The 21,803-nt window shown below is 41.1% G+C and overlaps 1 protein-coding gene and 1 pseudogene across 2 annotated transcripts in view; one reads left to right on the forward strand and one right to left on the reverse strand.

Annotated features, from left to right (window-relative positions):
- The window catches only part of si:ch211-248a14.8, a gene marked incomplete in the record, with an annotated part of 31,783 nt that overhangs the window by 5,822 nt on the left and 4,158 nt on the right, over nucleotides 1-21,803 (reverse strand). For both annotated transcript variants that reach the window (XM_036125878.1, XM_036125879.1), the window contains 1 exon segment: nucleotides 1,045-1,102. In XM_036125878.1, coding sequence (XP_035981771.1) covers nucleotides 1,045-1,102 — 58 coding nt within the window.
- LOC118557016 lies at nucleotides 10,833-21,100 on the forward strand (annotated as a pseudogene).

Here is a 21,803-nt window from a genome sequence, read left to right on the forward strand (position 1 = left end):
ATAGATTTTTTTCCCCCAAAAATCTGAAAAAAACTCCCCGAGCATTTAAATTCCTCCCCCTTTCCTCCGGTATCCCTAAATAAAATCCAGTGCAACCAACTGACATAAGAGGTTGCCAAACAAGACATAAACAGAGTCCACATATGCATAATTCAAGCTTAGTATAAATCCAGCTGTTTTGCGAAGCCCTTAATGGGTTGCTGGAGAACATTGTGGAACAAACGTTATGAAGAACAAGGATGATGAACAACTGACAGAGGACAATTTGCTTCATCATCTAAAAAGGGAAAAGGGGGCTAACACAGCAATCTGTTGAAAGAAAAATACTAGTAATGCACTCCACTACAAGTGGCATGTAACGTTTGCCACAAGATGGACACAGCAAACTTTTGTGAAGGGTGGTTCATTGGTCAGATGAAACCAACACTGAACTTTTTGTCCAACATGCAAAAACACTATGCGTGGTAGAAAACTAACACTGCACATCACTCTGAGCCCACAGTTCTCACAGTGAAACATGGTGGTGGCAGCATCATGGAGTGGGGAGGCTTTTCATCTGGGATCGGAAGAAGGTTGGAGCTGGGGTGGAGCAGGACAACGACCCAAAGCATACATCCAGGGCTATAATGGTTTAACCTAATGCATATTTATTAATGGTCCAGTCAATGTCCAGTTAGGAAATTACATTCTCAGGTCCAATCCATCCACTTGGACTAAATGTGTGGTATTCTGTAAAGTCACAGCTTTTTTATTTGGTCTGTCACATAAAATACCATTGAAGTACATTCAAATGTGTGGCTGTAATATGGCAAAAAAAAAAAAAAAACATTAATAAGGGATAATACTTGTGTAAGGCATTGTATTTAGGCGCACTGTCACTGCGGCATAGGCAAATTTTGTGATGTCAGAACACAAATTACTCTTTGAACATAGACCAGTATGCAAACCACCTTGCATGTTGGGCACCACTCTTCTAACACACATTCTCCTATTTAAAGAAGGATGATATGAGCTGAAAACAACTATGCTGTGTAATTTACTAACCTGGGTGAAGCAGAGAGCCACAGGAAAGGAGTAGTGGTACTGCGGGATAAAGATGCCAGCTACAAAGTTCCTGAGTTTGTCAGCCTGGCTGTAGATGATCACCACCAGAAAGCAGAAGGTGGGAATGAGGGGCTTCAGAGCATGATTCGATGACAGATTCTTCAGCGCTGAGACATACCATCCTGTCCACCATCTCCCTAAGCTGCAATCAGGAGGTTTTGCAAACACAAAGTCTTTCATAGGTATGTAGAAAATTCTAATTAAGACGTCATATGCAGTTAACTTTGACGATTTTCAAAATGTATAAAAATAAATGTATGAAGTTGAAACCAGATATTTACATGCTTTGTATGAAAAGACACATGACCCTTAATTCTCAGTGTTCAAAATGATATTTTGACTCAGTGTTTCTTGTTTCAGGTCAACTAGGTTTGCTAAAATGATGTATATTTGCTAACTGGCAAAATTATCAGCGAGACCATTTTTTTTCTCCCAAAAATGTTGGTCTTTTAAACTTTATGACTTCTGTCAGATCTTTTGGATATCCTTCCTCAAGCTTCTCTCAGTATGTTGACCCTTTCTGCCTGACAGAACGGATGTACTTGAGTCAGGTTTGTGGGTCACTTTGTTTATGCACACCATTGCCCACTACTTTCCTATCAGGGACTCAGAAAAAGGAGTTGCAATGGCCCCTCAAAAACACTTTATTTTCTTTGAGCTACTTTAAATTAATGTGATTCAGGATATTGTCCATTTGGACAATTAAACCAATTTTTATCCAACCTTTAAATCCCATACTTTACAGTTGGGATGATGTTCTAAGGCTTGCATGCTACCACCGTTTTTCCTATAAATGTAACAATAGTCATTGTGGTCAAACCTTTTAATCTTAGTTTTTAGTTTTCTAAGGTGTGATGGCTGGGCCATTTGATAGCTACTTTTTATGCTTCCATTTAACAGTTTTGAACAGATGAACATGACACCCTAAGGCATCTTTAAACCCAAAGATGAACATCATGTCTGGTTTTGTCAGATTTCACTCTGACGGGCGTGTCTTCATTTAATTCAAATGCTGCCAACCAGAAGCTTCAAAGTCCACTCGCAGGAAGTGTCAGCGCATCAAACTATTTGAACGTTGTGTCTTGTTCGTATATGTGTGTTATGAGTGAATCTGTGGGAATTCTGAGCCGGTGTCTCACCACGATTTCATTATGGTCACATATTGACAATAAATTATCTTGGTTGCCCTAAGTTGCCTAAAACAGGCGCAGTTCAGTCTGATGTAATGTCGGGAGGGGGCGTGGGGGGGGGGGACTTCATGTGCCTTTTTATACAGTTATACAGTGTATGTAATTTATCTGGTTTGATATGTCATAGAAGAGGAAAACAGGATATTTACCTTTTACCTAAAAGACATGCTCTCATTCTGTGCAGAAGTTGCTTGCAAGTATCTGTGTTGTGAAGTCAGAGTGGATCGATGAGGAATTTGCACCGTTACGCACTACACACCGTCTCCAATGAAGAACAACAACAACAAACAAACAAAAAATACACATAAACCTAACAACAAAAAATTACTCATATCATAAAGCTGGTTACAGGTGTTTCTAAAAGTAGCCAATCAACGTCGTTGACCTATACAGGAACTACTTTATGTGAAATAACATTGATGATGTATAATACTAACCACGAAGACCAACTAAATGCATATCTCTATAATGAAGTGTAACATCGTGTCACATCGCAAATGCTGACCAAATGCTGACCAAAGCAAAAAAAAGAAAGAAAACAAGACGCATTATATAAGAGACGCGATAGTCGCGCATTACTCACCGTTGGATCGTCAGAAATCCATCATTCAGATGCGCCAACAGCCGCGATGATGATAAAACGGGGGTAGCGATTAATTGTATCCAGTTATCCCCGTTTCCGCATCCTCCTGCCGCCCTTCGTGCCAGTCCCGTGCAGTCAGCGCGTCAGCCTGCTGCGCTGTGAGCTGCGGCCATTCACCTCAGGCGCTTTTATCGTCGGTCCGGCTGAACTTTGCACCCGCTCTGTTTGTCTTGGTGTCATTAAAGGGGCCTTTTAGTTGGAACCAGTTCAGAAGTCGGCTTCATCGGAACAGATAACATGTTTAGGATCCAGTGGAGATATTTGTTTGCGGACACACAACATCATGAGCCCACAGCCTGCAGTGGTTTCACGTTATCATTAATTACGATATTACAGCCTAATCAACTATTATTTTTAACCCTTTTATCACTAATGTGTCTGAGCCCGTTTGACTTTATCAGTAATTATATGTCGACACGTTAATCAAATCTAGCGCTTTCTTCAGTTTTGACAGCAGTTTGCATTTTTTTTTTTTTTTTTGTCTGTTTGGATCTCTCGGGTCTGGCTTGGGTAAACACAGTAATTGCATGGAGGGGATGGATGTCTCTGCACCCTGAAGCTCAGCAGCGTGACGGGTCTCCCAGCATTGATGCAAAGTGCTATGGCAACCAGCTGCAGAGAGGTATCACCCATGCTCACTATCTAACCAAATGAAGGAGGTCATGGTTCTAGATCCAGGCCACCCAAACTAATGTGGGACATTTTATGAATACATATACTTGTTTCTTGAATGATTGTCAAAAAAAAAAAAAAAAAAAAAAACGTCTGCCAGGTGAATAGCAGGGGTTTATGCTATATGTCATAACTGATTTTAATGTGTGACTCAAGGGAACTGAAACGGCACCAACAGAGAGACTGGATTGATAAAGAAATAAATGCATAAAAGAATAAAACTACAATTCAATTAACTAGAATATCTAAGGTTTACCAGCTTTAAAAGCAAAACAATTTGCAATTACTTGTGTATATTTTATCAAGAGCTCCATACACAAAACTACACAGAAATGTTAGAATAACAAATTAAACTACTTACCTTGACACTGACATGAAATTCTAATCTCATATTTTAGAAAGAACAAAAACTGAAAAATTCAAGACTGACCTTTAACCCTCTGAATAAACAAACAGCTCAGTAAGGATATCCAGGTGCCAGTAGGCTCTGTTTGATCAATATTTAAACACCTGTTTTCTCTTTTTTGCATTTTCTCTCTGTTCTTTAGCCTCAATTTACACTTTGTGTTTGCCTTTTAATTGTATGTCATTTTAAATTTTCACGTACCTTTATTGATATATATTTTTTTATGTACCTCAATGGAAAGCCTGAGAAAGAATGATGTAGCAACAAGCTTTGAAGAATAAAAGGGGACTGAAAATGTAAAAAAGAAGTAAACCTTAAATGAGAAACAGAACGATGAGAATACAAACACTGTATCTACACTAGCAGAACAAAAAACATAAAAAACTCTTAAAGAAAGAGAGAGCATTAAAATATGATTAGAATTTATTAAATTTATATAAATCAATCTTTCAACCCTTGTTTCTTCAACCCTTTTATACAGATTGGTGTAACACAAATGCTGTTGAACTGACATAAAAAAAAACTAAACTTAGCAAGCAGCAGCAGAAAAGGAACAATTGAACTATTAAATGGGATGAGGAACTAGGGCAACACAATCACTGAATGAGGAAACACCATACACTAACCTAATATTTACCAACGGACACAAGAATACGCATTTAAAAACATTTGTGGTAAAAGATTAAATGACACAACCAAATAAAGAAAAAAAATGAAATTAGTCAAAACTGTTAAATGAATAAAACTTGGGCGCTAAGAGGCTTAGTGGTGGTGCGGGCGCACCGAAGGTGGAGACCATCGCTCTAGATGCAGCTGTCCCAGCTTTGAGTCCCAATCTCAGCCCATTTACTGCCTGTCTTCCCCCTCTCACTCTGCCCTTCTTCCCATCAAACTACAAAACAGTAAAGGTCATTAGTGCAATAAAATCTTAAAATTGCCTAATTACATATAGATAATTAACCTGTTTTCATCGATGCACAATGTATTTTTATAGATTTTGAACATAATATTCTAACAGTTTCAGTCATTCAGAAAATGAACTATCTCAGGTTTCACTATGTGCATAGTGCATTTTGCATAAAAAAAGTATTTTTCTTGCAGGTAAATATTTTATGCACTATTTCCCTAATTTTTTTTAAAGCACTCCCTATGTTATTTGCTTTGTGATATGAAACAGCCCCATTTCACTACAGGATTAATGAGGTAATTTATCTGTTTACACACAGGACAGATGATTTATACCAACGCTATCTCAACATCCTTTAACGCTCTGCATTCAGGCAAACACTTAAGCAATAAAAGTTTAAACTAACACTAAGTAGTAAAAGTTAAAGGGAACTAATTAAAAACCCTCAAGCACTTCAAACATTAACCAGATATAGCTGTAGGTACCACAACATAAATTCTTTAATGTACAGTATGTAGGTCAACGGGCATAAATGGTTGTGAAAGAAAAACTACTAGCTTTTTCTAGTAGAGTTTGATTAAAATTTGAGTTTAATCAAACTCATTAAACTCAAATTTAATGAGTTTGATTAAATTTGTTTAGCTGACTATGTCAAAAGATGTTAAAGAGGTTTCAGATTACAAACTAATTGTTGAGAGAGAGGAGGAGGTCTTGAAAATAAATATAAAAAATTATGTGCTAATAGTCTGAGAGGTCAAGGGTCAGGTATGGAGAGTGATTGTAGAGGACCGGCCTTTTCCTCAAAGCCTTGATGAAAACACTTTTTTTTTTTTGTCTAAACACATCATGGAGTGCCTCTGCACACTGGACCTGCTCCAAACACAGAGGAGCATCTCAGATACAGACAGTGGCTATTCCTCCATTGTAACGATCAAGAATAAAAGTGTAATTTAGTCCTCCTTTGTACAAAACGTAACACCTGTCAGCACAGTCTACTTTCCATAAGAGCTGAACCAGAACTTTCTTTTGTACATGCTTGCAGCGTTGCCAAGTAATCTTAACCAACATCAATTGAGTAACAAATGTGGATGGTACTCTTCTTGGTATTACTCTTCTGCCTTGATGGCTGAACACATTTTGCCCCAGTGGTGGGTTGACTCTCCAAGCTTTTCTGCTCAAACCTGAGTGGCAACATCCTGAAAGGGGCTTTGTGCAAGGCAAGGCAAGGCAAGGCAAGGCAAGGCAAGGCAAGGCAAGGCAAGGCAAGGCAAGGCAAGGCAAGGCAAGGCAAGGCAAGTTTATTTGGATAGCACAATTCATAAATAATGTCATTCAGTGAGCTTCACAGAAATAATAATAATAATAATAATAATAAACACATTAAAAGGAAATAAAACACAGCAAATGAACAGAGTGGTGGGTTATTGATTGTGCCTTTGAAATGCGCAATCAGTAACCCACACACCGGATATGTGGTCAGTGCACCATCAAACCTCCTTGTTTTTAAAGAGCGGGTCCCAGCCATAGCAGATCCTGGCGAAGCAGCTGCCGATGGATTCTTGCTACAGAAACACAGATAAATATGAGCTAGCAGGTCTCCATGGAGGACAAAGTGATGGCTGAATGAAAGAGTGCCAGCAATATTGAAACAATATATCAGAGCAAAATTCAATCAAGATCATTTGTCAGATACATTTTTTGTGTGCTATTGATAGACAATACATGCTAAAGGAACTGACACTGAATATCACAATACTGATTATGAAAGACAGACTAGAAAGAATAACATTGCAAGCTCTTCAAAGAACATCTATGTGCCTATCCTGTCTTCTATGTCTCCCAGGTCAAACCCATCTTGCCCTGCTCCTTCACACTATAAAAATCTATGTCATGTAAGGAGATTAGCAGTTGAGCTGTGAACCCAGATGTTAGTCAGAAGACCCCTTAAATCTAATTCTGTGGAGTGGTGCTATGTGTGGGGTAGGGGCAGTAACATCTGGCTGCAGACACAATAGCCATCACAGCTAACTGTAATCAGAAATATGCCATCTCTAGAATGCACATCCCTTCCCAAGAGCTTTTACTAAAATGTCTTTACTTAAAAATATATTTTAACTGTTGAAAGGGGGGGAAAAAACTATCAAATAAATGTAAAATAACTTAACTGGCAGATGGAGACAGCAGAGCTCTGCCAGTTTTTAAGAACACGCAGCAAATTCACCACTTTAGCTGTTTTAATTGTAAGACTGTATATCCATAAATCCCACGACATATAGATTTCATCATGAAAAACAATAGATAACTGAGAACTTGCACAAGCATGTTGTGTTACAATTTTTCATTCATAAACTTGTCAAAATGCTCCTGTCTTCCTGTGACACGTGTAGCACCTGTCACAGTGCTACATTTCCAACTCAATCCCTGATAGCTCTAAACTGCTGAAGATCTTTTCCATCTCTGTCCCTCTGCCTCGCCAACCTGTAGAAATTATTCTCTCCCTCCTTACTGTCCAATCTATCGTTTACATCACCACAGGCCCTTTATTTGGCCTAAGATACCTCTATCTTCACTTTTGCTGCATCTGTCTGTGCTCCTGGTGACTCTCCTCAGTCCCAAAAGTTTCCCGAATCTTCTCAGCAGAGCTCTTTCTCTAAACACACTGCTATACTTTCTCATCCCACCACCAAGTCTCCATGTCAATTTTCCTTCCAGAAGACATCAAGTACTTTCCTGCTTGTCTCGCTGATAGCATTCGCTGTAGTTGTCCAGTCATCTGGAAGCATATCCTGGCCACCCGAGCCTGTCGCAGCTCCAACTCTCTTTTTCAGCTTCCACCCCTTTGTCCTCTTCATCTTCCTCACCTCTACAGTCATTCTACACACACTGCAAAAAGGGAACTAAAAGTAAGTAAAACTTTCTTGAAATTAGTATATTTCACTTGGATTGAGCAGGTAACCAAGACTATTTGCCAATGGAATAAGATTTTTGCACTTAAAATAAGAACAAATCATCTCCATCATCTTATTCCAAGTGCAGGATGTCTAATTATCTTATTTTAGGGGTAAAAAATACTCATTCCATTGGAAAATAGTCTTATTTAGCTGCTCAAATCAAAGAAAATATACTAATTTCAAGAAAATTCTACCTACTTTTAGTTCCTTTTTGCAGTGCACCACCTGCCTCTGCTGTCTGGCAACACTCACCAGTCAATACCTTGATGTAATCCACCAGCGTGCTCCTACCTCCGCTCTTGTAAATCATCCTGTGTTCCTGCCCCTTCTGAAAGAAGGCAGTCTCCACAGCCGTTTCCATCCTCTTTGCAAAGTCAACAACATCTGTCCTTCTGCATTCCAGTTCTAGATACCAAACCTGCGCATCACTTCCTTATCACCTCTGTTCCCAGCTCCAACGTGTCCATTGAAGTCTGCACCAATCAACACTCTTTCACCTGCAGGGATATTTTGCGACACTTCATCTAGTAACTCCAGGTTTTCTCTTTCTCCTCTAATTTACAACTTCCCTCTCCCCTGGTTCGTCAAGGTCAACTGCTTGCATATTTTCTGTGCAGGATTGTAAATGTTTGGATTATGGGGTGTTTGTGTTGCGGCTTATGCAGCCGTTATAGCGATGTGTGAGAGGTGGCGGCCTCAGACTCGGAGGAGACCAGGGCTGGTAGAAGAAGGGGGCAGGCTGCGGCCTAGCCAGGGGTGTGATTACTTTATCTCCGCTCTGGTTCTCAACAAAATGCTGCCACTAAATGGAATCACCGTTTCCTTTCATTTAATAAGTATCTGAGGGATCAGTTATTATTTCTGACAACAACACATCTCCAATTTCGAGCTTCAGACCCATCACCCTGACACTCTTTTTACCTCTAGAACATTTCTGACAAACCCAAACTTTGGGACCGGTCCAAAATAGAACACGGGACACCGTACCCCCCTCTGATCCTACAAAAGACTGGTGTTTAGAAATAAATATATATTTTAATGCTATATGTTTTACTAAAGGATGTATAATTTTTAGTGCTTATGGTTCCCATTTAGACAGCAATAATAACCCCTCTAATAAAATCTGTCTGTAACAGAAAAACTGAAACAACAGTGCTGCAGTTCTTCTAAACACAAATTTGTAAAATCTTGTCGAAGTTTGTGTCTACCTGACTTTACAAAGGACATATTTTTTGCCATTATGAAAATGCTTTATAATCCTGTAATTTCAGAGAAACAGGAACATACTCAAAATCTTGTCCCACCAATTATCCATAAAGCCCTACATTACCATTTTTTGACTTTGAAAGAATTCAAAGGTGTACACTTGTTGACAGTATGCAAACTTTATGTTGCAATTTTTTAATCCATCAAAAGTTTTTTTCTCTGTTTGATGTCATTGTTTAAAACACCATGTGTTTTAAATAGACATCCTCCTTTGGGCTGTAACAGTGCATTTATTTGTACCAAAACTCTACGGTACAGCCTTCTTTGGTTTGGCGGACACATGTGCAGAATGAATACAGCATTGTTCTGCATCACGTTCATGTGCACAACTAAAGTGCACAGCCCTATGTTCCACTATGCAATTTTTAAGAAGTGGAACCAAACCCAAACAGAACCTTATATTCTTTTAAAGTGTGCTATTTGGGAACATTACTGCTAATCAAACTACATTCATGATGGAGAAATAATGGAGAACGTATGATGGATGGCACCACAGCTGCACTGCAGGGGGTTTTAACATCACTGAAGTGGAAAGCCAGCTACTCTGAAATGAATTACTCACAATAAACAACGTCAATTTTATTGTAAGCACCATTTCTAGAGACAAAAAGTGCAAACTTAGCAGGCTGGAGCATTCAACCAGCTCCAAATGTCGTGGGAATTTCTACAGCAGACATACGACCAAACACCAGGGGGCCTCACGCACAGACTAGTGTGCAGCTGCTCTCACACTAAAAGTTGAGAGAAAGGTAGGGAGAAATCTTGAAACTTGTGGTGCACAAAAAAAGTATGATGTATGTAACAGTGCATAGCGTAAACATGTTAGCACACGCCCTTTTTTTTTAATATATCCTAATTTACGTGGGATTGGTCGCAGCACCACATGCAGCCTGGACCGCCCCGCCCCACCTGCAAATGAATATGCAAAATACTCTAAATACTGATAAGTTCAAATGCATTTAATGCACTGTATTTTGTAAGAGTTCACATTTTGATTCGCAGATATACTGTCATTTTTTTTTTGTCACAGTAATCAACACTGTTAGTACTAAAATTAACAGGCTGAGTGTGTGTTTAAATTTGTCTTACAAGTTAGATAGTTGTCAATTTCAATGGTAGCAACCACCGACACACCGTTTGAGAGAAGGAAGCCAATGTGGCGTACTCCACTGTGACTGTGGCAGCCCCCCCCAAGGAGGATCCTGCCCAGGGCCTCATTCGTGCACGAACCGCCAATGTTCAGTGGTTAAAATGGACATGGTTCGTAAAATACATCCATTTGCCAGCAGGATTAGGCCTATAACTATTTAACACACACATCACTAAGTGTAAACTGCCCCCCTGCTGGAGGCTCGACATTCCAGACGCACTTTTGCGCCTGGGAGGGGGGCGCTTTGGCATGTGAGAGAGGGAAGTGGAGGCTGCAGGTGAAAATAAGGGAAAGTTTTGACCACGTTACGTGTTCCAAACCTCAGATAGTCAGACTAAGGATGTAGCGGACACAATGTAATGTACCGAGAACGTTTTTAGATCTCTAGTTTAAGATCGTTCCTGGCTGCCTCCCCCGATGGTGGGACCTTTACTTTGGAGAATCTATTCCACCAAAAACCCTACGCACACTAATAACTTCCCCACCGATTTACTAAAGGACGCCTCCCCCCCTCCCCTCCCAACCTCTCCAAAATCTGGCCGAAACTGAAGGCATGTGAGGCTGCACGTAGCGCTCAGGCTCAGACTCCCAGAAATCCAGCCCAGACGGCCGGACAGCCAACAGTTCACCGAAACATCACAGGGGAGGAGGATCTTCCCTCCGTTCAGCCAGCGAGTCCCTCCCGAGGAAGCGACACTCACTCCGGAGGACGCAGCGGCCGAGGACACGGATCTCCCGCTATAGCCACAGGATGCTCTGGACCAGGTAAATACAGCCTCCCGGATCAGATCAGATAAGACAAGCCCCGTGTTTTATGCCCAGACCCGTCAAAACATTGACTTAACAACATCTGCATGCTGCGTCAGAGATTTGCAACAGCTGCCGGAGGAAGCTAGAGAAGAAGTAGCGGACTGGCTAAGTTGTTGTAGACCGAGAGGAAAACTATGCGCGGTTCTGCCCACGTTGTTGGCTTAGTTATGGCATTCCTGTGCAGCGAAGCGTGGGATGCTACAGCTTTCTCTTTGCATTGTGTGTGTGTTTTTTTATTATTTTTTTTTTTCAGATAAAAAAAACCCCATCGAAACACGTATCTACAATGCGCGATAGTGGAGTGAATACAGCACATTGCGGCTGCATTGCTATAAAGGGAAACATTTCATTAAAGAAGACCACAAAAGTAGTGAAGCATCTTGCTTAGTAAATCAATATACCCATCTCTGCAGTATAGGGTGAGCGTAAAGAGGCGATACCCGGCTTCGTAAAGTTGAAGCCAACCCTGATTTTGGCTTTGAGCAGAGAGAAAGCTCCATCAGCCCTCACATGAGTTTCCACAGGAGGGGAGGGGCGAAGACGTGGCAGTCCTGTCCTCTTCCATTGATATCCTGCGCCTTTTTTCTCTGCATGGTTTTAGTTGGAGTAAAAAGTAAAACGGGACTTTGGGAAGCAGGTTTCTCTGCCAGGAAGCCACTAGAAACACAATTAAATATATACTAAACGCTTAGTTACAGTTAATTGTGCGACATCTAAAATGTAAATCTGTTGTAGTTAATGGAGAAGCTGATCAGTCACTGGCTATGCTTTTTGTTTAGTGTGTAATATCCAGTGCTGATATGAAATGTTCTAAATGTAGGAATTATACGTTAGTGACCGATGGTGAAATGCTCAGAGAATTATTTCTGTTAATTTGAGCCAACTATTTAGATTAGATCTGAGTGTAAAAAAAGAAAAAAAAAACACATTTCTGTCAAAATCTACAGATTAAATTTCAATTTTTGGACTGGTAATCAAGTTTGTATGAAAGACTTAGGATATTTAAAAAACTTTTTTTTTTTTCTAAACGGCAAATGTTTTTATGGATCTTATTTATTCATTCGGTGAATTACTTACAGGACCACTGGAGCAGAATTAAAAACGTTTTTTTTTTCATTAGAAAGAATGGCTCACCTTTGCAGCCATTTTGTTCAGTGACTAATCTAGTTACTCGTATGTTAAAGTTAATGGCGGTTTCATATGTTTTCTGTCGACCTGCGAGCATTTTATTGCAAATAATGTATGATAATATGAGACAAAATCTGTGACTCACATTGAACAGCGTTTTCATTCTTCAAACCAGCAGATTTGTTTTTCACATTAGAGAGGTTAGAAAATAAATCAAAAAGCAGCTTTTAGGGTTCGTCTGTCTGTTATATCGATGTTTGTTTTTACTGGTCTTGTCAGAAAAAGAGTGATTGACCCTTTACATATATATATATATATATATATATATATATATATATATATATATATATATATATGCTAAATATGCTAACACATACTTGCGTAATCCATATGGTCTTACACATAACTTTCCTGTACATATAAAATGTCTTTTTTGGGTTTGCTGCCACTTTACTGACAAATGTCACAATATATTTTTTACATTTTCCGTTTTCTTATGTACTATCGGCATCATCATTCATTGTTGAAATATATTCCTGCTGCCACATATACTTGCATTATTCATATGATCCTACACATAACTTTTCTGCACATATAAAATGTGCTATTTTTTGTTTTCGTCCTGAAATCGCGCTCAGATTTGGACAACACTGTTAGGAGGAGAGGCTGTAGCTGTGACCCTGTCATTATATTGATTACAGTGATCACAACCGCTTGAGTTACACCTTATTTCTGGTGTTTTGGGGTGATCGGTATAGTGGCTTTCAGTATTTACAGCTCCAGACACTTCTGACTGAGACCTGAGGTGTTCAAATACATTTTGAACTTGTTGTTGCATCGTGCGGCTGACCCAAATAAAAAAAAAACACGATTTGTTCTCCTTTTCACCGAGGGCCTGTCTGAACCTGCAGTCTGTCTGCCTCCAGGGTTTGGTGCTCAGCAGAACTGCGCAGGAACAAACAGATTTTCCTTGAACTTTTCGTTGCCGCAGGGTCAACGTGTTGAACTGATTCTGGCTTTTTTGTCAGAATCCATGCTGGGGTATGGTAAACGCTCCTTAAGAGCGTGCTCTTCATACAGCTGGCCTGGCATGGTGGATTTTAGCGCCAGCGAGAAGGTTTCCAATGTAGAGCTGAACTGTGCTGACCGTCTGTGTTTTTCTAAGCCCTCAGCGTGTCTCTGTGGGTTCTCATTCACTCATTTGCCCTCACAGAATCAGCTTATTTGGCTGGACCATAGGTGTGAGTGTGCATTGTCTGTGTTAGTCTTTGCTCTGTCAATAGACTGGTGATGACCTTACTTCTTCATCAACTGCGACGTCTAAACGACAACATATTTACAAAAAGGAATCAGGTCTCTAGCTGGGTTTAAGTGTTGATCTTCCATGAGCTCCAACAGTCTGACATATGGAGTTTGCCATGTAAATGTCAAACGATGCCTTCTAAGGATTTAAGGAAATTTAAAGCTAAACCAGGCATGTTGACACCAACCACAGGATTATTTCGGTGTCTCTGACGTTATCCAGGGGCTGGATAAATGTCTCTGGTGCTTTTTGGTTTCGTGCTTTCATGGTTTTGTTGATTTACTTTGCGCGTCTTAATTTGTGTTTGGTATTCAACTGTCTTTTTGTTTTTAGTTCATTCCCGCTGTAAACTGTCTTTTCCCCTTAGTTATTTGGCAAGTTTGTTGTGCATATCTAGGTGTTGAGGAAATGTCTCCAGATTCAATAGGAAACAAAAAGCTATTGTTTGACACAGAGAAAGAAAAACTATATATGATGGAAAAGATAAGTACAGAAGTTTTTATTTCTTCCTCTCAGTTGATCAGAGATGGTGGTTTGCATTTCAAGAAATGGCGTCCTGTTACAAAATCTATGCGATATAGTCTGTGGGGAAATTGATAGAAATGTTTATCTCTAAGGGACAGCCATCCTATGACATCAATCAGAGTAGCACCAATGAGAGGTAAGAGAAAATAATATGATAATATTTAGGTCAAACATGGTATATCAAGTGTAGTCTTATAGATAATCTGTAAGGATTTAAACCTGATAAGGAATCCTCTGATTCTGGGTTTAAAAAAGTGATACTATTTGCAGGTTGAATTGTTGTTGTGGTTCTGATTCTCATGAATTCATCAACTCTCTTCCAGAATGGAGCTGCCATGTTGGTGTTTATTGCTGCTGAGCAGCCTGCAGTCGCTCTCGGCCAACAACGATTTCTTCACCTCCATAGGTAACATGCACATTAAAAAAAAAAAAAAAGATGGACCCCTCCCGAATGGTCATTCAACGACATCTGTAGAAGTAAACCGTAAAGCAAACTGTGAAAGGACGATGTTAGTAATGCATTGTGTCATTCTTAGGCCAGATGACAGATCTGCTTTACACTGAAAAAGACCTGGTGACGTCTCTGAAGGATTACATCAGAGCGGAGGAGAACAAACTGGAGCGGCTCAAGCGGTGAGTTAGCGGACGGAAGGTCGCACAGGTGCAGTGCTTGACTTTTTTATGGGCCAGGTCAGAACATTTTCTTGACTCGGATAAAAGATTTCCAGTTCCAGATGCGATATCTCCGTCCTCAACAGATACATTAACTGTTGGCTTCAAACTGTCTTTGGAGAAATATTCTTCAATGTCAACTTTCAAGCTACTCAGGTGGTGCCAAACCCCAACAACAAAGTAAAAGGAACAAAAGTCAAAGGATGTTTTGTTGTAGGAAAAGTTGAAATATCCACTTTTAGCATTTATTTTATCATGTGTCTCTTTGAGATTTGAACAAATATAAAAGGAGATTGCAAATCAAATGTATTATTGAGATTTTGAGAAATCTCAAAAGCTCTGTTATGTGAGACACTGACGTTTGAGTTGCCTTTATAGTCAAGTTCAGAGAGTCTTTGTATTTTTAGAATACAATTTTAGTGCAAAAACCCCATCGTTTTTGATCATCAATCAAGTGATAGTCATCATGATTCGTGATATTTGCACTTTAATTCTGACTCGTGCTCCTGAATTGTGTTACCGTGTTTGTTGTAGGTGGGCTGACAAGTTGGATTCCTTGACAGCAACAGCCACCCAGGACCCCGAGGGTTTTTTGGGCCACCCTGTCAATGCCTTCAAACTGATGAAGAGGCTGAACACAGAGTGGGGGGACCTGGAGAGTCTTGTTCTTAGCGACACCACAGATGGTATGGCACAACTGAGAAGTCCTTGCATTGACAGTCGGCACTTACATTAGCTTTTTAATTCATTAACCCACGGCTTTGCAAAGTTTTAACATTTGAGACATCCAAATTTATTGACACTCTTTGGTGAAGATCTGTCCAAAAGCCTTAATATAGAATAATAAGTCAGTCGCATATTCTCGCACTTGTAAAAAAAAGGGAAAAATCCAAACATATAGTGGAAGAAATGCCACTTAACAGATAACTGCCACAGTTATTGGAACCTTTTATAATTCCTGTAAAGTAACTTAAATGAGCTTTTTGTGTTTTTGTAATTTATACCTTACTCGTTTAATTTGATACAAGTTTTCTTTATCCTTTATTCGGATCCCCATTAGCTCCCACAAAGTGGTTGCTAGTCTTCCTGGGGTACTTGCAAATGTATAAAATTACAATGTATATGTCATTGTGAAATACAATAGAATATACAAAAATACATTAAAAACATTTACATTAGCAAAAAACCAACAACAAAAAAACATTCAAAAACAGGAGTGATGACAGTAGAGTCAATTTACGATAACCCTGCTAAGTGACCTTTTATGTTTCTTTTAAGTTTATTCTTTGTGTGTCCTATATATAATAGGAGACTATTCCTGCTTCTCTGTAAAAAACAATCCTTCTCCTACAATTTGTATCGGGCCCAGAGACAACCAGAGAACCAGAAGCTCTTGGTCGATCAGATCAGATGAGCTTTTAACACTTCTGACATTGTGTATCTCATAAAACCAGGGACTCATATTGCTGTTGAATATCTATTTGTGATCATGTTCCTATTATGTTTAAACGCATGAAAATTGAGAGAAATTCAACGCTGCTGGAATGTGTTGCTAATAGTAGTTAGCGCCACATCAAGTAGCAAATTTTGTGCAACATCTCTAGACATCATTAAGCAGGTTAAAGCTTGAGTACAAGCAATGGAGAACTGACTCCAAGCATGCATCAAATAGGTTGAAGGAGCAATAAGTAATAATAATGACACGGTTTCAAATCGGAACAACACATACCCAACAGCCTGCCACTGACAATAGTCTATGCCGTTTCCTCAACGGTCCGTTGCTGCTGGGAAACTCCACTGAATTTTTACTTCCACAGGACAGGTCTATGATGTTGTATTCTGTTCTACTCCTGGTCTGCTTCTTTAACCGGCATCCATGTTAGCAGGCTTCTGATCTTTTGCTAAGATAAAATACCAAATGCAGCACTCTGTGTGGGAGCCCTGGGAACTCTCACATGATTGGCTCAAGAACCAGGAAGTAAACACGGGCTACACTCTGCACCGAAGTGGTTACAGATCGTACCTCTTGGTTTGAAAGGAGAAAAACGTGACTAAGGCTACGTTCACACTGCAGGTCTTAATGCTCAATTCCGATTTTTTTGTGAAATCTGATTTCTTTTGCGAGGTCGTTCACATTTCCAAATATATACGACTTGTATGTGATCTCCTGTGTGAACTGAATTCATCCAACTTAAGTGTCCCGCATGCACAGTTGAGGACGCGATGACGTCACACGTAGCAAACATGCTCATTGTTTGCGGAAGTGAACACGGATTATAATGCTGGCGCGCATTTTGCGGTCATTAATTTACTTTCTAACCGGAGCTTTCCCTCAATTGACTGCTCTCCTCATTGTAGTCCGCTATGGGTGTTGTCTTTCTTCCCGCTTCTGCACAGCAGGACGCAGAATAGTGACGTTTGTTGAGTATCGGTGACGTACAGGTCGGATAAATGCGACCCGGCCGTACAGACACAGGTCACATTTAAAAAGATCAGATACGTATCGGATTCAGGACCACATATCCAAGTGGCCTGGGTCGCATTTGAAAAAAGCTGATCTGTGTTGTTCAGACTGTCATGAAAAGATCAGATCCAGGTCGCATATGGGCAAAAAAAATCGGAATTGGGTCACTTCAGGCTGCAGTGTGAACGTAGCCTAAGACGTTATTGATGGAGAGGAGCGGTTGTTTTTAGGGAATATTACTTCCATCCCTGTTGACAAATGAGAATGATTTAGGTTAATTCTACAGTGTGTTTGTTACTCATTGCTCCTTCAAAAAGTAGGTTTAAGCCTGCAAAGTAATTTTTTTGTCAAGCTTTGATTTTCAGATTTGTGGGCAGAGCTGATGTGTGTGCGAGTAAGACAGCATTTGTCTGGAGAGGAAAAGGTGAACACCACGAGTTCTTTGTGGTGCCAGTAGTGAAGCATCCTGAAACAATGTGTGGAGCAGCTTCTCATGCTTCAGTACAGGTCTGCTGAAAGCTCTGCCATGAATGACAAGTGGAGCCAAAATATCCAGAGATAATGTGGTGATGATCTGCATGACGGAGCATGCAGATAATCACTACAAAACACGGCAAAACATGTTTGCAATGTTTTAAGGCAAACGTGATGCAAAAGTTGCTGAATTGACATTTTGGCACCACAGCCATGAAATGAAGACTTATCCATCATCAGTCAGGGTTCAGGCCAGAACCTGATATCACTCATTCATGCCAGTTGCAGGGGATGTTGCTCCTTCCTTCGTGTGGGGAGTGAAGGCTTCTAAAGTGTACGTCTTGACCAGCTATTAAATTCATACAAAAAAGTCTGACAAAGTGAGACATTCACACTTCTGGAAAAAAGAGAGCGAAATGTAAAAGTGTATACTGTACATTCGCTAGCAATGTAGAGTATAATGTTAAAAACATTGGACCAAATATACGTTTAATCATTTGAATAACTTAAAGGTGTGAATAAGGAGTTTCTGTTCTTTATCTGTCACCAGTTATCTTATTTTGCATGCAACAACAAATAGAGCGGGCTTCCATGGGTGGAGGTTAAGGGGCGGGGTCTAGACTAAATCCCCATGGGGGTCATGACCCCTAAATGTTAAATTGGCCTGTACTTGTGTAGCGCTTTATTAAGTCCAAAGGACTTCAAAGCATTCACTTTTTGACACACTGACGGTGATAAGCTTCATTTGTAGCCACAGCTGCCCTGGGGCAGACTGACAGAAGCGAGGCTGCCGTACATCGGCGCCACCTCTGACCACTGCCAGCAGGCAAAGCAGAAGTGTTTTGCCCAGGGACACAACAGCTGAGACGGTCGGTCATCCTGTAACCAGCAACCCGCTGGTTGCAGCTAGCTCATGCGGCACTTATGCCCCCACATTGAAGACCTCTGGTCACGACAATAGATGAAAAGGTTAAAAACACTTGAACCGGGGCAATCAAGGCTGGACAAGGAGCTAAGATTTTATTATTTTTTTGTCACCGTGCAAACCATTTAATTAAAGGGTTTTTACAGATTTTCAACAGAGGTGCCAATAATAATGAGTGCTGTAAGTTAAGGTGTGGTAAATATTTATTTTTTGTAATTCGACTTTATACATCAATGTCCTGTGTTTAACTTTACTTTAGACTAACTAATTGTTACAGCTGATTCTGGTGTTTTTTCATTGTGTGTGTGTGTGTGTTTGCCCATTTCCATTCATTATGTGTCTGTCTTGCTTTTCCCAACCGCCTTTCACACTATAAGTCTAAAAAGTCACTTCTAGCTGGATCTACTGCTTTCATAACCGGGTTTTATACACTTACAGAAAGCTTTCCTCCTTCATCTTTTCCGTCTTGTGCAATTCTTGCAGGATTCATCTCCAACCTGACCATACAAAGGCAGCACTTTCCCACAGAGGAGGACCAGACCGGGGCTGCTAAAGCTCTCCTCCGCTTACAAGACACTTACAATCTCGACGCCAACACAATCTCTACAGGAAACCTGCCTGGTAAAATACATAAAATTGGGAACTTAGTCACATACAGTATACCAGGGTCAAAGTTCACAATGTGCTATAGTTTTCCCCCTGGACTTGTTGCTCCCAAACAATAGTGCAAACATCTGCCCCTCAGTCATTGTATTTTTATTTTTTTTTGCTCACCAGGAGTAAAGCACAAGAGCCAGATGACAGTAGAGGACTGTTACGAGCTGGGTAAAATAGCCTACTCGGACGCTGATTACTACCACACCGAGCTGTGGATGGCCCAGGCCCTGAAACAGCTCGACGAGGGAGAGGAAGTCCACCATCGACAGGTGACGTGCTGGACTACCTGAGTTACTCCATCTACCAGCAGGGGGAGATAGAGCGAGCGCTGAAGTACACCTTGAGGCTGCTTGAACTGGTAAGCCGCCTTTAACAGCATCGGCGAATTGTTTTTAAATCCACTTTGTTGACTAGCCTCGTGAGACCATCCTGATCTCGCGAGCTTTCAAGGTTTCACTCGCAGATCAGTCTGGCTACTCTCCGTTAAAGAAAATTTGGAGCCGTTCACCAAACGAACGTCCAATCAGCTTTGGCTTTGAGGCGGGTTGAGGTGTGACGCAACGAGAAGCACGACAATTCAGTCTAAAGAACATGGCGGCTTCAGCCGGTGAAACTAGCGTTAGCGTGGCTATCGAACAAGTTTTATCGGAATTACAGAGTATTTCTTTGCTAAGCTAACGAGCCTTTACCTGCAGCAGCAAGAGTAGCTTGGCTTGTGGTTGTGTTTTCGTCGTCGCTCTGTTATGAGCGACGACGAAGCATGTTGACGAGTACGTCATATGCTTCGTTGATCTGATTGGTTTATTTGGCTTGTCTATCACCAACATAGGCCAATCAGCTAACCAGTATTTTCGCCCCTTCCCAAAATTACTTCAACGGAAGGTTTCCAGATGGATATGCGGAGCAAATCTATCTGGCGGCGTCAGGTTATTTGTTGACGCCGTCGCTGTCGTCTGTTTTCCACCACTTTCAGACCCAGAGCACCAGCGAGCCAAGGGCAACGTGAAGTACTTTGAGTTCCAGCTGGAGAAGCAGCAAAAAGCGGCAGAGGAAAAAAAAGCTCAGAAACAAGAGGAGCCCGGAGCGAGAGATACGACCGAAAAAGGAGGAAAAGAAGAAGAAGAAGTCGAAACAAGCTTTCTCTCTGATCCCAGAGAGGAGGAAGTATGAGATGCTCTGTCGAGGGGAGGGCATTCGGATGGTGAGGGCAAGCTCTAAGGTGACTGGCAGCTTCCAGCTTTCGTCTGCCCCTCCGTTTTAACCCCCTTGTCTCTCCGTCAGACCCCGCGCAGGCAGAGCCGGCTGTTTTCTGTCGCTATTACGACAACAACCGCCACCCCAAGTACCTGCTTGCCCCCGTCAAACAGCAGGACGAGTGGGACCGCCCCTACATCGTTCGCTACCTTGACGTCATCTCGGACGCAGAAATCGAGAAAGTCAAGCAGCTGGCCAAACCTCGAGTAAGTACCCCGGAGCGGCGGAGGAGCGTGTACGGTAGCTCGCGTGCGACTGAAGTGTCGGTGGGTGGCGGGTTCGAAGCCACGAGGCTGGTTTGGTGGGTTAGACGAGCACGCAGGCATGCACACGTGCCTGAGTTGTGGGGGTAAATCGTGTCCCTGGCTTCACAGCTGCGCAGGGCCACCATCTCCAACCCGTCACTGGAGTGCTGGAGACGGCTCCTTACAGGATCAGCAAAAGGTAAGATGGAGGTTGCAGGAGAGATTTTTTTAGGGGATCCCTCCCTTAAAAACTCCTCCAACTTCTTCTTTGGACTCCCGTCCAGTCCAGAGTTTCGCTTTTGCTGCCCCTCCCAAAGCTTAAAAGGCTCTTGAGCTGAACAGAGAATGCGACAAATTTTCGACAGATTAAAAAGGCGCCTTGTAAAAAGATTTCTGACCCTTCGTTACAACTTCTCGTAACAGCAAGGCTCGATATATATTTCGCTGGGATTTTAAGTGATAGACCAACACAAAGTGGCACTTATTTGTGAAGTGGGACGAAAATAATACATTCATTTTAATTCTTTTTAGAATCGAATCGATTAAAATAGCACCTTTTCATCCCATTCTAGGGAAGTTGTCTTGTTAATGAGAGCGCTTAATACAAAATAACAAAAATAAAGGTGTATGTATAAAAAAAATAAAAATAGGAATAAATTGCACCAACCAACAAAACAAAAATAGAGGAACAATTTTAAAAGGAGACAAGAATCTAGAGATATAAAAACACATGTTAAGGAGTTCGATCATAGGGGGAAGAAAAAAACCAGTCCTGCACGGTGTGGGTGCCACAGCCTGCTGTTAAAGGAGCTGCCTGGAGCTCCCACAGTGTGGTGGTGGGGCTGAGAGATGCTGTCCGTGATGATGTCCTGCGCCAGGACAGAGCTGGCTCAAATAAGAGGAGTGTTAGTGCTTTCTGCCAGCCAGAGTACAGTATAAAACACGGCAGACCACCACAGTCTCATGAAAAGTTGTGATAGTGTCCTGTGTAGTCTCCTCGTCGACGGAGGTGGCTTGGACCTTTCCTGTCTGGGCGATTGGTGTTCGTGGACCAGTC

This window comes from Fundulus heteroclitus, chromosome 22 (assembly GCF_011125445.2).
Source record: "Fundulus heteroclitus isolate FHET01 chromosome 22, MU-UCD_Fhet_4.1, whole genome shotgun sequence".
Classification (NCBI taxonomy): domain Eukaryota; kingdom Metazoa; phylum Chordata; class Actinopteri; order Cyprinodontiformes; family Fundulidae; genus Fundulus; species Fundulus heteroclitus.